Consider the following 16,267-nt stretch of genomic DNA (forward strand, 5'->3'; position numbering starts at 1 on the left):
CCAATACTGAAAAATAGAGGAGTTGAGCTTGAGTCGTACAACCAAAACTCCTTCAGATGTCCACTATCATCTCCATTTATTACCAAAATCAGAATTTTTACTAATAACAAAATAAAAAGAAAATAGGATACTAAAAAACAATAGCACGTGTATCAATTCCAAAACGGCAGCGTTTTACTGCAGTTCGCATTCATAACTAAAGTGGTACAAGTTTTGATTTCGTTAAAAAGTGTTTGCACACAAACTCACATAAGAGAAGAGAACGCAGATAACATTCTTCACAAAATTAGGGTTTTCAGACCGAAGATATGGCACTCTGCTATCGAGTCAGATCCGAAATCTTCAACAAATTAGGGTTCCTCTCTTCTCAGAGATCCAATCTTCAACGATCCCTCATTTCTCCTTCTACTTCTCTGGTGAATCAATCTAAATCTCTTATCCAATACTCTCTTTTCGCCTGGTTTTTAATTCCATGCTTGAATCGATCTTCAATTTCTTCGATTAACCTGTATATTTTTGATGATTCGAAGTTTACATATTTTTCTATGTTGTAACGCCCATGTTTCTTTTATAATAATTTTTTATCTCATTTTATGAGTGGGTGTGTGATAAATTATCCATTTTTATGTATTTTTTGGAACAAAATTCACTCACTTTTCACTTTTACGATTGCATTGAGCCATCTCTTTGAATTGTAAGAATTTGTAACCTTGTGCTGTGGGGAAAAAATAATGTGTTATCTGTTCTGAGATTAGGATTGCTATACAATGAAATCAGTTCACTGGATTATGTTTCATAATCTATTGTTATTGGCTGAATATGTGTTCTATTTTTATTTTAAATTTCCATCTCATCTTTCGTTTGTGCAGGCCTCCAGGAATTATGCCGACCTTCCGGGCCAAAAGGAGAAGAAAGTTAAGGTAAATGGAATATCTTGAACATAATCACTTATGCGCTTCATCCTGCTATGGAACGGATTGTGCTTTGTCATGATCAATAGAAGAAGGAAAGAAAATTTAAGGAAAAAAGAATGTACAATTACTGTACATAAATCTTCAAGCACTAAGTTTGTATTTTTTTGGTTTAGTTGTTCTTGAAGAGGTTACGATTTCATCTTATATTGTATTTTGTTTAAGCCTAATTGAATGGTTCTGTACACGTTTTTTTGTCATTGAGTTTATCTTTATCAATGAATTGATCAGTTTTTTCACATGATCTTTTTGGTTCTTGTTTGCCTCTTCAGATCCCGAAGGCTTTGTATGGTGGTTCAGGAAACTATGCCACTGCTTTGTATATTGCAGCAGTGAAAGCTAATGCAGTGGAAAAGGTTGAGTCTGAGCTTCTTGCATTTGCTGAGGCAGTAAAAAACAGTGCTAAATTTTCAGACTTTACAAAGGACCCATCTGTTGCTAAGGATATTAGAGTAAAGGCCATCCAGGAGATTTGTGGTGAAGCTAAGTTTTCAGATGTTACGAAGAACTTCCTTGGTATGATAAGCTTCATATATTGTAGTATGATTTTGACAAAGTTCTTGTTACATGCAAGTTACAAAAATAAAATTCGAGGTAGTTCAACCTTTATGGTTTTAACAGCTTGAGTCAGGGAAGTTCTTATGTTCTAAGAATCAGAGACTGAAATGACATAGACACTAAATTTAAAAAAAATTGTATGACGCAGAGTCACAGACACAACATGCGCATGTATATAAAATTTAAAGCTGAAGAGAAAAGACTCATAATTCATAACATCATAGCTGTGTTGGATTGGAACTTGAAACTTTAATTTTTAAATTGTATGCATGTTGGATGAGTGATGTTGTAGGCTGTAAAAGTGCCGTTACTCAACATGTGACATGACACCAAAATGGTGTGTCATGTTTTATAGATTATGTTTAATTGAAGGAAAAAGGAACTTCATGTCCTTTATGTTGGCATCTACTTATCCTTTTTGAAGCAGTGTGGAGATTGAATGTATACCACATTGGTTTTATTGTTGGAGTGGAAGCCCACATTTTCAAGAGTATCTTTGCCCCTAAATACATTATGGTATAGGGATAGCTTACATGTATGTTATGATATGTATAGAGGTCGGTAGTGTTCCTGCATTCCGGTCTCTTTAACTCTTTGCAATTTCTCTAAATTGAAGGATTCTTTCCCCCCTCTAGTTGTATTTTTTCTCTCTTATCGCCAGTGGTTTTTCTTATATTGTTGCACATAAAGATATGCTTGAGACAAGAGAGGGATTTACGCGGGCGTTGGTTCCCCCTCTGGCATGCAAACAATGTCTAGAAACTAGAAACTTACATTATGATTATTATTCTAAAATCTTCACTTGGGACTCGATCAAAATTCCTTTATGAATTCTTAATTGTTAATCATTTAATGGCTCTTTTGGGAATGTTATTGTATGTTGACCTATTTTGGGGTTATCCTCAAAGACAAGGTTTGGCGCAAGCTTTCTTTGGATGTTTAATTCTTGTTGCATTGGAAGACTACCAGTAACTTGGCTGACCTTTTTGTAGCACTCAACAGTTATAAATTAATCTAAGAGCAATTACATGCTACGTTATTTTGCTGATGTCATATATCAATAATTAATTTGTTTGCTGTGAAGTTATCGTCTCTGAGAATCTGAGGCTTAAAAACATAGACACCATTGCAAAGAGGTTTGTGGAGTTGTCAATGGCATATAAGGGAGAAGTGAAAGCCACTGTGACCACTGTCTTTGTAAGTTGTTGTTCTTTATTGGCTAGTTTATGTTTAAATTTTAAAAAGTAGTGCAACCTATCACATAAGTGTACTTTCTTTGCTTATGAGAATTAACTTTAGTAGACATAATAGCATACTTTCAGCTAACTTCTCTCTGTTTTTTGTTGTAAATAAAGACTAGGAGAGGCAGTATTCCATGTGTTATCTGTCAGAAATACTTCGAAAACATTCTTATCTCAATTGAATTGTCATTTAAAATAAATAAATCGAAGTGGGGTTTATATAACCAGTTTATCTCCCACCATTCTAACTCTTTTCGCTCCTTAACCCTGATGTCTGTTACGCTAAGCTGTTTATATACTAATACTTATTTTGGTGGCTGGGTTATTTTTATGGTTGTTGCATGTGGGAATTTATTAGCAATGGCTTTCGAAAGACTGATTGGATAATGGATATATGATACTCGTCAAACAGTTAATAATTGATCCATTTTTTCTATGTTTTAATACCAGCCTCTTCCCCCCGATGAGGAGAAGGCACTGAAGGATACTCTTCAGGAGATGTTAGGTACCGGGGCAAAGGTGCATCTTGAGCAGAAGGTATTAGTTTTTTTTTCTGTGCCCCGCTTCTCACCTGTTTATATACCCTATAGTTCAAGTTGTTAACTTTGGTTTTTTCTTTTTGATTTTTAAGATTGATCCAAGCATCCTTGGTGGTATAGTGCTGGAATTTAGCCAGAAGGTCTTTGACATGTCTATCAGAACTAGGGCACAACAGATGGAGAGGATCCTCCGAGAGCCCGTAAATATTGGCGACATCTAGAACACATTTTTCTCATGACAGTCTGTGTCATTTTGGTTTCATAAAAGAACTATTACATTCTTGGTTATTATTTTTTGTGCTGATCTGGATTTGTGTTGGATGCAATTCCACCATTTTACAAATAAAAGCTACCTCTTTCCAGCTTCTTGTTAAACACTATTATCATTTAAATTTGTCTGATTACATATTTTGTTTTGGTTACAATGGAGGGCTTTCTGAATAAATTTTGATTTGGCCCTTTGAGGTTTTATTGAGCTCATATTGGCCATTTCCTGGACCTCAAGTTTTGATTTGGCCCTTTCTGAATAATCATGATCTATATATTTACATGTACACCAAAAAAAAATGAAGCTGGATGGCTAATTATTTATCAGAATCACATTAACAGCCAAATTTTGGCATTATGAAGGTTTGCTATGTGTCTCAGGATCAACTTAATATTTTCTAGATATTCTTTTGGTCTTGGATCTAGAGAGCATGGTTATTCTTGAAGATGGAAAGTTTGGCAAGATCAATGCCAGAAAAAATATTTTCTGCAGCATTCTTATCGGTGAATAAAATTAAGTTGTTTGATGTTTAAATAAAATAGTTTTGAATTCAATAATGTTAAGGTAAAGGGAACTTGTGTCTGTAGAACATGACTCCATGTCTTCTACTTTGGTAATATTTCTAAAAATTTCACTATTTGATTAAAAAAATTGTCAATCTTCACAACTGATGTAAATTTTCCTTAAAGATGAAACATGAAGTAAAAACAACCAAACTTTAACCACAAAATTATGTTATGTTTTGGAGAGCAACTCTAAACTTATCTATCAACAAGGTCTTGGTCTAGTGGTATAAGGATTAGATCCACAAGGTCAAAGGTTCGATTTCTGGGAGCGATACCTTGTTGGGAGGGACAACTATGCACCCTGAAAGTGATTAGTTCCTTATACAAAAAAATGAAGAAATACTATTAGTAGTACAAAAAACTTCAAACCTATCTTTTAGCTTTGTTTTTGGCCAAAAATACAATGGTAAATGGGGTAATTTTCTGATTGATATCCAAAAATACAAGAATTTAAGAAACAAGACCAATTATCCTTCTGTCTCTTTGATTACTCCTTTTCTTCTTATTTCTTCTCTGTCTAATACATATTCCAAGACTAATGCAAAATCATGTAGTAATGAAGGTAATTATAAATAAAATCCTAATTTAATTAGTTAATCAAATAAAATATAGTTGGTTTTGTTTGTGGGATGCAATGGTTAGAAAGCATATATGGAAATGGAATGGGGGAGTTATTCCTATTTGAAACAGATATGAGATAAGGAATCAAGAAAAATATTTGCAAGATAAAATGTCAATCAAATATTTAAATACTTTTTTATCAATAAAAGCTGATTTTGCTGATTGACATTAAGCCATGTGTGATAAAGATGAAACATGTCCTTCTAAGAATATGTTGGATGTAATGCTGACCACTATTTTAAGTGCATTGACTAAGAAATTGGATAAGGAATTAAAAATAGTAAATCACACTAATAACTTTTGAGTTTGAGTGAAATTATGTAAAATATCTCTTATTTTTCTTTATCTATACAAATTCCTCTAATTTTTATATATATTATATTGACTACCCTTGAAAATGATTAATGTAATCTTTTAAACAAAAAAAGACATGTGTAATTAAGTTAAACAAAAATATGTTATATTTTGAAGACAAATTCAAAGCAGTATATGTGTCAATAATTCTTCATTATTTTTTGGTTCATTACTATTTAAGTGCATTGACTAAGAAATTGGTTAAGGAATTAAAAAGCGTAAATTACACTAATACATCTTGAGTTTTAGTTAAATTATTTATATTACCTCTCATTTTTTTACACCTACACACTGCTACCCTCGAGACGGGATTAATGCAATCTATTAAACAAAAAAAATTAAGTTAAACAAAAATATTTTATATTATAAAAACAAATTCAAAGTAGTATATGAATCAATAATTCTTCATTATTTTTTAGTTCGTTACAAAATAATATATGGATGCTTTAAACAATATCTCTTTAAAATTATTAATACATTTAACAAACCAAAACACAATAAAGAAAAATTGACTCTTATATTATTTAGACTAAACTCCTTAATATACCATATATTTAGTTTAACTTAATTACAAACATAACTTTTTTTTTTTATTTAAAAGATCAACCTCATTTCTAGTGCAACAGTAATTAATGTAATATATATAAAAAAGAGAGTGATTTCTATAAAATACAAATAATTTCATTAAAACTCATGGAATATCACTTAAAAATAAGGATTTTAAATTGGAAATAGTGTTTAATATACTTGTCATTTGTCATTTATGAATGGTAGCAATGCAGTATTTTAAATGCATTTATGTGGCTAGAGTAGAACTCATACACACAGTTCTCAAATATAAAAATATGCTCAATGAACACACAACACAAGACATAGTACACAGTCTAGACTACATGCTTATATCCTGTATCAAATATAAAACTGAATATCTTAACTAACAATATGGAATAATGGCACCCTTTGCATCATCAGAACTAAACTAATTGAGTTTCAGCAAAATCATTCATTCTAAATATCTTTTTCCTAGGTTTCTTTCTTTGGGTATTATACATTAGTGATGAAGGAAAAACTTTGTTATACAGCATAGCTTCAACTGTTAATATCCATTTGCAGTTTTCTGGGATTTTTTACCGAAATTCGATATGTTGCAGTGCGGACAAACGTACTCCAGTCCATCGGTTTTTGCATAGTCCTGCCATTCATCATAAAGTGTCAAAAACAACTAAGATAAAACTTTCATATCACATTTTGTGTCTGTCCCACATTTAGTTACAATTCATAGCTATGTGCAAAAATGTCATTAGGATATTTAAGGACACTTATTCTACATACAGTGATACTGGATAATCTGGGAAATGGAATTCGATTTTTTTTCTTTGCTTATTACAATTTTTTTTATTCTTTGCTATGCCTCAAATATATGTCATAAGCAAGATCTAAACTGCAATCATTAATTCATTTGGTGCAACTTGACCTGATGCCAATATACCGAGCTATAGTGAAACAATTCGACGAAGAGTTATTATGATTTCGTGTCGCTGAGAAGCAGGTAAAAATTGATAGCTTTATCCTTAAAAAACACAACATGCCTCTTCTAATATTATCACCCATCCAAAGGAGCAAACAACAACAATCATACCACAGAAAGAATAACCTACATCATTATGAATGTCTTATATTACTGAGTAAGGTTTAAAAATATAAGGTATTTATATCTATTTAAAGGGCTTTTCTAAGCATGCAAATGCAATTATTTACACGTTAAGTTAAAAAAGGCGTTGAATTATAGACAAATTTAGTAATACCTTAAATGCTCCAAGTCCCTGCCGCCTATCACAGCCGAAGTGAGCCCACTCGCCACATATACCGCAGTTCACCCAGTCACCTGCTGCGCTACTGTTACCCCCATAATGAAGATAAATAATAGTCAGTAAGACAGGATTTAGTGACCTTCATTATATATATAGATATATAGAGGGAGATACCTGTGACACAACAAGCAGCACTCTCCGTCTACGTCATCATGAGCTAATTCATATTCTAAAAGATAAGTTTCGTAATGTCTTTTGAGTGTATTGCCAACACCCTGATAGCAAAAGGAAAATATTAATGTCTCCACAAGATTACACAGAATATAGGATCTCCAAGATATATTCTGAAGTTCCAAGTTTGAGAAAGTCATAACAATTACAAAGCAAAAATTGGCAAAATACAAATAAAAGCAAAATGGTATTCGTTTCCTTAACAGAGGATTGTCTACAAAGTTTTATGAGTTTCTTTTCCAGATGGTAAAACAAATGCAACTGAAAAGATTCTATTACTATTCTGAGTTTCCGATGCTTAAGACTGAAATCACAAGGTACTAATGTGGCTTAATTTCCCTGCCAAAGCACATAGGATCATGTAAGTTGCATTTTAGCTGACTATTGCATATTTGGCTCCATAGATATTCCATCTCTTAGGAAGCATTTGTGTCATAGGGTTTAATATACTCATGGTGGCACTCGCTAAACCACTATAATATACTTGCATGTCAGGAATCACGTAATCCTCAAGATAAAATATAACCTGGAAATTAGTTTTTTTTTGTTATGTTGCCATTGGAAATTAGTAAACTTAGCACGAAAGAAGAAAACAATATAGCAGATCCAAGCACACATAAGTTACATAATTCCCACACAAGCTGAGGGGAAATTTTAATGCAAAAAGCAGAAAGAGGAAGGGAAATGTACGAAAAAGATCACAAACACCTAAACCTAATGAAGTCAAGTGAAGCAAACAGCATATACCATAAAGCATTTTTTGCTAAATGGGGGGATACCATACTGTAGTTGTTGACTAACCAAATGCTTCATATGAACAAAAGGATAAAATATTAGAAACATCTAAAAAAGTTCAATATCCCATAAAGAATGGATTACTAAGGGATTATTCCTATAGGGTTCATGTATGATTATCCAGCAAGAGGGAAATGATCTCAGCCTATATATATACACACACACACACACGTATATATGTATTATGCATACATTGCAAGGAAACAAAATGTCTAATTAAGGGAAAGAAAAAGAATTAAGATCTGAATCCATACAGTCATTCTATTTGTCAAAGTGTGATTGCGCATCTTTGAGAAAATTTGTCCTTTCCAATTGATTCCATTCCCAACATGAAAGCCTCCTCTTGAAACCACCTGAAATGTTAAGCTTTGTAGTTAGACTTTCTAAACTACTATGCAGTTAGCTTTCCATAATCGAATGTCATACCTCTCTATACAAGTTGAAAAGGTCAAGGCGTTTTGCATTCAGAACAGCATCAGGGAACCCGGCAAGCCCACCTTGTGGAATGAGACGAGTATGTCCCCGAAGCATCAGAAACTGCATTACATCCCTCAGGAATTCCTCCTGCAAGAAAATGTACGAGGAAGAAAAGGAAACAGATAGAAACTTAGACACGGGTTTGACAAATTACATCAGTAATATAAAATCTGACACTGGGTTAGGCTGATGAATAGCATGACATCAACGACGGTAGCAAAGACTAACAAGAGAATTATGTGGAAATCACCTCTGAGCAAGCTCGTATTGGAGCTCTGTCACAACCATGCTTTTTCATAGGTAGCGGATTCAAAGAAATAATCTGATGGGCTTGTAATGAGTTTGACACAGACTTCCTATGTGGAACTGAATTAGAGCCTACAACAGTATGCTTAATAGGAGCAAGTAGCTGATTTGATTTTCCAATATCTCCATCATATCTTTCACCCCCGGAAAATCCAGAAAATGGTAGAATCTTGTGACGATTAGATTGAGGGATTGGCCTCATTGCAGCCAAATTTAATTTCTGTCTATAACTACCAACATTCTCAACTTCCAGTCCACTAGCATTAGTAGACTTCGTTCTAGAGCATGGTTCGGATCTTTTTCGACTTGGTGCTGGAGGCATCAGCCAACTAGGATACCCATAGACAATGGGATCATTAGAACAGTTTTCTTTCTCCTGCTTAGTACGAAAGAAAAGGAGGCGTTCAGCGTCATCTTTATTAAAAGATGCAACTGGCAGTCCTTGAATGCTAGCAACTCCCAACATAACTAGGCTGCGGTATGACACATTTGGTGCAAGTTGTCGCAGAACCTATGAACAAATACCAAAAAGCAATAAGTCAAAAGATATGGTCTCGGAATTATTTTTATACAGAAAAGGTGTCTAAAATAAAATAAAAGAAGACAACAATAAAGCTCATGGCCTCATGCCATTACAACTGACAATTTCCTAAAGATCAAGCCTATTCAATGGAGATGTTATTTTCTTGGGTTCCAACTTCCCACACAATATCTAAGTATTTAGTCATCCATTTTTAAGATATGAATATAATGTTTTAGTCCTACAATCAGACTAGAATACATATTGCAATCAACTAATATATATAACAAGCATAAGTCAAATATCTTTAGCTGCATTTTACATTTCAACTTTCCCGGTCCAATCCTAGGTAGGATATACGAGTTTGAAAAGAAACAGTTCCAGTTACACTCTTTAAAGGTCAAATGAGATAAGTGACTAGTTGAGTGCAAAGTTTGTTAAGCTTGGCTCATATGGCGCACTCTCTGGGACTTCAGTATTTTGATAAAAAATTACATTTATTTTCTACTTGCTATTTTTATTTTAAAGTAGACACCGGAAATAAGTCAAAGAGGCCACTCAAAGAAATGCTCTTTGGTCATTTCCAGACTTAAGTTATCTCTGTATCACAGTAACAGGACCTTCAGATGAGAAGGTTTAAGAAAATATTTCAGCTAACTTTATCTTGAAACGCAAGAACCACCAATCACACAGGGGTGTGATGTAAACAAAGAAATTATGATAATGTTTAATGCAATAAACAAGTGTTGTATCAATTTGCAGACTCCTCATCTTTAGTGTCACTTAATCTTCCCACCAATCAACGAAATGGAATGATTTACGCTTTCACTCTACCTACTTTATTCACTATATCCCAGTATAGCATCTTGCAAATCCATACATCCTTTTGCCATCAGCACACCAATTTCATTGAAGTACCTAAGTCATTATATTAAAACCCGGAAGCAAGGAACTTCATTTAAACCATTTCATTGATCAAAAATAATTTTAAGAGCTGATCATGCATATTTTAGAAAGCTATAACCAACATCAGAAGCCTTGAGAAACAACATTTAACCTGTGAAGCCCATGTAGGAACTCGTATACAGACTTCAAACACGCTGGATCCACAGGCTACTGAGGCTGATCTTCGAGGTTCAGAAGAAGATAATTTGCTTTGTTGATCATTAGGAAATGCCTGGACAAGCTGAATCTTCTCTATGAGCTCTTTTTTAATGTGGTTCTCTAAAAGCTGAGGATATACCCGAAAAGAAAGGAGAAAAAACTGATGTGTCAGTAAAAAGTTAAGAAAAGGCACATATGTGAAAGGACAAACCCTGGCAACATAATTCACCCTTGCCTGATCATTAAAACAAGTATCTGCACTACCGGACACCAAAAGTGATATATGCGCAGAACTACTTGAAGATATATCGCAACGCATGGTCACTACACCACGTGAAAAAGTTCCTGCCTGAAGAGGTGGTGGTGGAGCACTACAAAATATACAACAGTAAAAAAATTAACAAACCGAAAACGGTGCTAAAAGATCAAAACTCCTAAAAATAAGAGCAAGTATGGATGATTTTGACTGTCACTAATAATATCCAGCCACCTAAAAATCATATCACCCACTAAATCGTACAATACAATGGAAAACACAACGTATAAACTGTCACAAACATCAAATACCTTGTCCGGTTGTGAAGTTTACATCCACGTATCTGCAGAAATGACAGTGAAAACAGAGAAACATGCATGAGTAACTAAAATAAAATTTTAAATTTTTTAATGAGATATCTGAACACAGTTACTAAATTAGAGTGAAGAGACCAGGTTTTCATTATGCCAATGATTTATGGAAATATTTATATACCATGGAATCTTTTAGCTGTCATTGGTTTTGGATGACAGTTACTTGGCTTTGTTAGTAGTGAAACCAGACCCAATTTAAGAACAACAATGGTGGTCGACCTTGTTATAAGTCTAAACTGATCCATGCATCTACCTCAATTATTATGTAGATTATGTTTCCTAAGCATGGTGAAAATGTAATAAGACTCAATTATTTTCTTCAATAATGACGATCAAATTCTAATTATGCAAAAGCTTGGACAATTTAACTACAGACTAGTTTATAACAATTACAATGAATCTTTATAAGGGTCTCCATATTACAAATTATATGGGAAATTGCAATTATGTATAAAAAATGGGCGTGATCTAGCATCCATAAAGAAACAACAGATAATCCAAGAACAACTAACAAACATATGCAACAAACTTACTTCAGTACACAGGAGAGCGTTGAGTCCATCCTCTAATGACCCCAATAAACAAGCATCCTTTTTGGGAGGAAGAGACGGGAGAAGAGATCAGTTTATAACATATAGGTCACAATTTTTTGACAACTAATTAAGTTATCCAGTCTTACCGATGTGCAGGGAACTCCACAAACAAGAAATCTCATGTTTACATTATCATCATATATTTTTACAGAAGAAATAGTCTCGGGTAAACCTTCCTCCTCCTCCTTCATGTCTGCTTCACTTGGACTAATATCAATGCTGGGAGGGTCCCCGAGAATTTGTGGCTCAAGCTTGTCACCACTTTTCTGGCTATTAGAAGGTAAGACATTGTTTTGTACACAGTAAAGTTTAAACGAAGCAAGAGCAAGCTGGAAAGCATCCCATGTATGGCTTGATGTACTACAAAGGATAATATCAAATTTCGAATTATCAGAAACAAATATTATTTAACACGAGGGCATGCTATAGTGACTAATAAGTAACTTCTAACCAATCCTTAAGTAAATAAAAGAGACCCAACAAACTGCATCAAATTGTTGAAACTCGCTACATGCAATACACAGACCAAAATACAAGTACTCGCGATATTTGCTCGTCACTACACTTCTCATGTCATTGCTTCATTTGCACTCGAAGTCGATCAGTAAGAAGTGTGGTGACAGTCATTCAACTAATTGTTATCCAGGAACAAACAGAAAACAGGAGGCGCGACAGGAAAGATAGTAGATGACTATACCTCTGTGCCACTGAGAAAAAAGCTTGACGAAAATGTGAAGCTGCATATTTTGAAAATTCATTTTCCCAATATATTGTATAAGGAACTCCCTGTCAGACAAAATACTTTATCAAAATTACATTTCATACGAAAGGAACATAAAATATAAAACCCATATTTTGTAGTGCCGCATCTTCAAGTTCGGATTAAGCACCCAAGTTTAACATTTGTCATATCTGATTTAAAGAGAAACAAAACTATATAGATTGTCTGCTATCACTACAACCTTAAAATGAAGAGCCTCTGCCAACTTTTCTCCTTTAGGAGTTTCCAAATAAATCTGCAAAAACATCATGCATTAGGTTTGGACATCAAACGGTAAATTATCGATATGAAACATTCATGGATGAATATTATCCAGATAACACTCACGGTACTAGGTAATTTGGAAGAAAATAATCCACATAAGGCTTCTGGTACAGACAGGTCAAAATCATCCCATACAAGAGGCCCAATTTCTCCACTACCTTGCAGCTGCTCACCTTGCAGGTAAACAAAATCCGGCTGCAGGTGTTCAATTACTCGACCGAGTTCATCAGCAGTAGGTTTCGTCAAAACTTTAACCTGAATTTACAACAATGTCAACATCGCATTTCATATACAATTTTTTCTTAAACAAAAACAAATATTAACACCAATAGTCACCTCAAGACGGCCGGAGGAAGAAAGCTCTGGAAAAGGGTAAAGAGGTTGATCCTCAGAAGCAGCATTCTGCTTCTGCTTTTGTTTATTGTCACCCGATTTACCACTTAGAACAGCAAGTAGCCTACAATGTCTTGATGAACCCTGAGAATATAACATCATGTGTGCATGACACAACCAAACTTCACCACTTGAAAAACAAAAAAGTAACCCCAATTCTCACAGAAAAGCAAATAACAAACTACTACAAATAAGCCAATATAGCTTCTGCTACATCACCAAAACCTATCTCTGCAAACAATGCCTCTAAACACTGTACTATTATGAAAATCAAAATTCAGAGAACACCCAAAACAACTTTTCAATTAACAAATTAATCTATAAAGAAGATGATAATGAAAGTTTCGAACTTTATCCCAAAACAATAGAAATTTTTGAGATTGAAGAAAAGGGTAGCGACCCAGATCAAATTGAAGGGAGAATCATCGACCCAAATGGTCAAATTCACAGTTAGGAAAAGAAATTAGAAGAGAAACCCAAACCCCCAAATCGAAGCAATGCCCAAAAAGTGTGAAAAACAAAGTAAATTAAGGAACCCTATTGTAATATATATGATAAGATTAGAACAAATTATTAATCTTTTCAATATCTCTCTATCATCCACCAAACCAAAACAAATAAAGAATATAAAACACCTTAAATGGGAAAAATAAATTAAAAGTTAAAAATTACAGAGACCTTTTTTGTGTCTTGGCACAGTCTCAAACAAATTCAACACAACCTTTTGTGTTAGTCAAAGTAACCAATAACATTAAAAACCTTCGCACGTTGTTGTTATTGTTTTGTGGCATATGCATCAATAAAAACATAAACAGTGTAATATATGTACGAATGTAAAATGATTAATTAATTTAACCCTTTTGAAAAGAAATATGAATCCAAAAGAAATAGAATAAGAGAATGAAAATGATAAAGTTTATAGTTATTATAAAATAGGAAATCTCATTCACACATGATTCGATATGTTTTGATAACATAAGATACGGATTGTGATGGGTATGCAAAAACAACATCATCATGTTTAATTTAATGTTACCCTTTGTTTCAGTTTTCAATTCCAAATGTTTGATTTATTCTGAGACCAATAAGTTTATTGTTAACCCTTTATCTCTATCGTGTCTTGTAGCTTATTTGACTCTGAGATTCATCTTTGTTAGTTTTTTGTTCTTGCTCTGTTGGGTTGGTTGGGTGGGTGGGGTAGATGCTAGATTCAGACACTCACAAAATTAAAAGTACAGACCAGAGTAAATGTGTCAACCGGCACGATGGACTCGCATTCGTATTTTTTCTATATATAATGTATCAACTTCATGTTATATTATTTAAGAAAAAATAATTTAAATATAAAAAATGTAATATATAAACTCAATAAAGAATGAAAATATAAATAAAAGAGTAGATTGAAGATTATTGATATATTAATATTAAAAATGAAAGTAATATATTAAAGTTTATATTAGTTAATAACTAGAAAATATAAATTTAGAAATATAAATATTATGTGATAGTGGTGGTTATTATTTGTTTTTGCTATATTAATAGTATAAAAGATAGATATAGATAAATTATAGAAATTTATACAAATATGAAATTAGAAGTTATAAAAGTTAAAATTGGGAAACATAAAGTACTTAATGAGTAGTTATTTTATATTTATTAGTATTAGTATATATAAACATAAAATTAGAAGTTATAAAAGGTAAAATAGAGAAACATAAAATACTTCATGATAATTATTTTATCTTTTTTCATTTATCTATTAGTATAGATTAGTGTAAAAGTTTATAGAGAAACATTACATTATTCAATGTACATTTAAATAGTCAATTATAATTAAAAATCGATGATAAATAATAGATTAATAGTATATAAAACTCATATATTTTCAGTATTCTATTTTTTTCTAATGTTATTATTAATTGATAATATGCTACATCTTTGTTCGTAGTGATAGATAGCTTTGTTGTATTTTGTGATCTACTTATAATATTTACATGCAATTCAAGGTGGCCAGAAATTAAGAGATTTATTGGACCAATGTAATTAAAACAATATAATCGGACCAAGTGTATTTAAAATCAAATTTGATCAATTATTAGTGGATTTGAAGAAGCTTCAAGTTCTTGGAAAAGTAATGTATGTGTCATAATATTATCACCATTTCAATTTGTTGACTAGTTTTGCAAGTGAGATACATACACAACATAGTTTCAAAACTGGATTGTTACATGCTCACATTATTTTGTTCTTCCTTCCATCTTTCAAGTATTCATCACTAGAAAATATTGACAATATAATTTGAGTTGGAGTGTGAAATCCTATACAAGACCAATAATTACGAGTTAGTAAAATCTCATATGATTCATGGTTCTTGTTGATATGCACACATGAAATCACCATGTATAAAGCATTGTTATTGTTGTTGTAGTAAAAGCAATCATTGTGCATCGTTGACCACAAACAATCAACTTAAGTGCATATAATAAATAGAAGAAAAGAAACAATAAAATTTGGTATAACAGAGTTCGGCCAATTTTGCCTATATCCTTGGGAGCATTGAGCGGTTACCAATATATTATTAGAGAATAAAGATTACAAACCCTAGAACACCCATGAGGCCAAGTATTCATGGGGTGTTTCTATTTGGTGCTTATATTTGGTACACATTATAACAAGAGATTTGAGTTCAATATATAACATTGATCACTGTACTCTATTCCAATACTAGGCAACGTGAGACTAATACAATAACATATTTCAAGCATCCCAACAATCTTCATCTTGATTGAAATAGACGAATATCTCGCTCCTCGGGAAATCTACACAAGAATCTCCATATTAGCGAATATCTGACTCAATCTTGCTCAATGTCTAATTCTCTTTAATAACTCTTACATATAAGAGCTTGCTCCCCTTCAACATTAGCCTTTCTAAGTATCATTGACGATGTTACCAAGAGCCTAGCTCTCCAAACTTGTAATGTAGCTTATCGTACCGTCATCTAATTGAACACACTGTCTAGCTACCTATTGCTAGGAAATCTTTCGATATATGAAAACTATACACAAAAGTTCACCAACAATCATCCTCTTCAACACTCACTTACACTGAACCTTGGAGCTTCATGGGAAAGCCTCAACCGCTACTATCATTATCTACTCTGATAATCATTGTTCAAAAGAACTATCACACTCCACCATAAGGAGTATACCCACAACACACACCTTGCATCAATACCAACCAA

General features: G+C 33.0%; 2 protein-coding genes across 2 annotated transcripts; one reads left to right on the top strand and one right to left on the bottom strand.

Annotated features, from left to right (window-relative positions):
* On the top strand, window positions 217-3,731 carry LOC109328577 (ATP synthase subunit O, mitochondrial-like). The gene is made up of 6 exons (XM_019562100.1): window positions 217-416; window positions 870-920; window positions 1,244-1,487; window positions 2,614-2,726; window positions 3,221-3,307; window positions 3,402-3,731. Exons 1-6 carry the CDS (start codon window positions 309-311, stop codon window positions 3,528-3,530), a joined length of 732 nt encoding a protein of 243 aa, XP_019417645.1. The 5' UTR covers window positions 217-308; the 3' UTR covers window positions 3,531-3,731.
* Window positions 6,050-13,678, bottom strand: LOC109328458 (AT-rich interactive domain-containing protein 4-like). Its single transcript, XM_019561929.1, has 15 exons — window positions 12,967-13,678; window positions 12,694-12,885; window positions 12,548-12,601; window positions 12,283-12,371; window positions 11,672-11,945; window positions 11,526-11,582; window positions 10,930-10,961; window positions 10,598-10,733; window positions 10,316-10,489; window positions 8,683-9,249; window positions 8,382-8,519; window positions 8,210-8,308; window positions 7,104-7,204; window positions 6,924-7,014; window positions 6,050-6,310 (listed from the first exon to the last, which is right to left on the bottom strand). The coding sequence occupies exons 1-15, from the start codon at window positions 13,123-13,125 to the stop codon at window positions 6,215-6,217; spliced, it is 2,259 nt and encodes a 752-aa protein (XP_019417474.1). The 5' UTR covers window positions 13,126-13,678; the 3' UTR covers window positions 6,050-6,214.

This window comes from Lupinus angustifolius, chromosome LG15, assembly GCF_001865875.1.
Source record: "Lupinus angustifolius cultivar Tanjil chromosome LG15, LupAngTanjil_v1.0, whole genome shotgun sequence".
Lineage (NCBI taxonomy): Eukaryota > Viridiplantae > Streptophyta > Magnoliopsida > Fabales > Fabaceae > Lupinus > Lupinus angustifolius.

Coding starts and splice junctions, on each gene's coding strand:
- LOC109328577 (XM_019562100.1), top strand. CDS start 309: ATGGCACTCTGCTATCGAGTCAGATCCGAAATCTTCAACAAATTAGGG. Junction 921..1,243: donor AAAAGGAGAAGAAAGTTAAG/GTAAATGGAATA, acceptor TTGCCTCTTCAG/ATCCCGAAGGCTTTGTATGG. Junction 3,308..3,401: donor AGGTGCATCTTGAGCAGAAG/GTATTAGTTTTT, acceptor TTGATTTTTAAG/ATTGATCCAAGCATCCTTGG.
- LOC109328458 (XM_019561929.1), bottom strand. CDS start 13,125: ATGATGTTATATTCTCAGGGTTCATCAAGACATTGTAGGCTACTTGCT. Junction 9,250..10,315: donor TTCCTACATGGGCTTCACAG/GTTAAATGTTGT, acceptor ATTTGTTCATAG/GTTCTGCGACAACTTGCACC. Junction 7,015..7,103: donor TGCTGCTTGTTGTGTCACAG/GTATCTCCCTCT, acceptor TGGGGGTAACAG/TAGCGCAGCAGGTGACTGGG.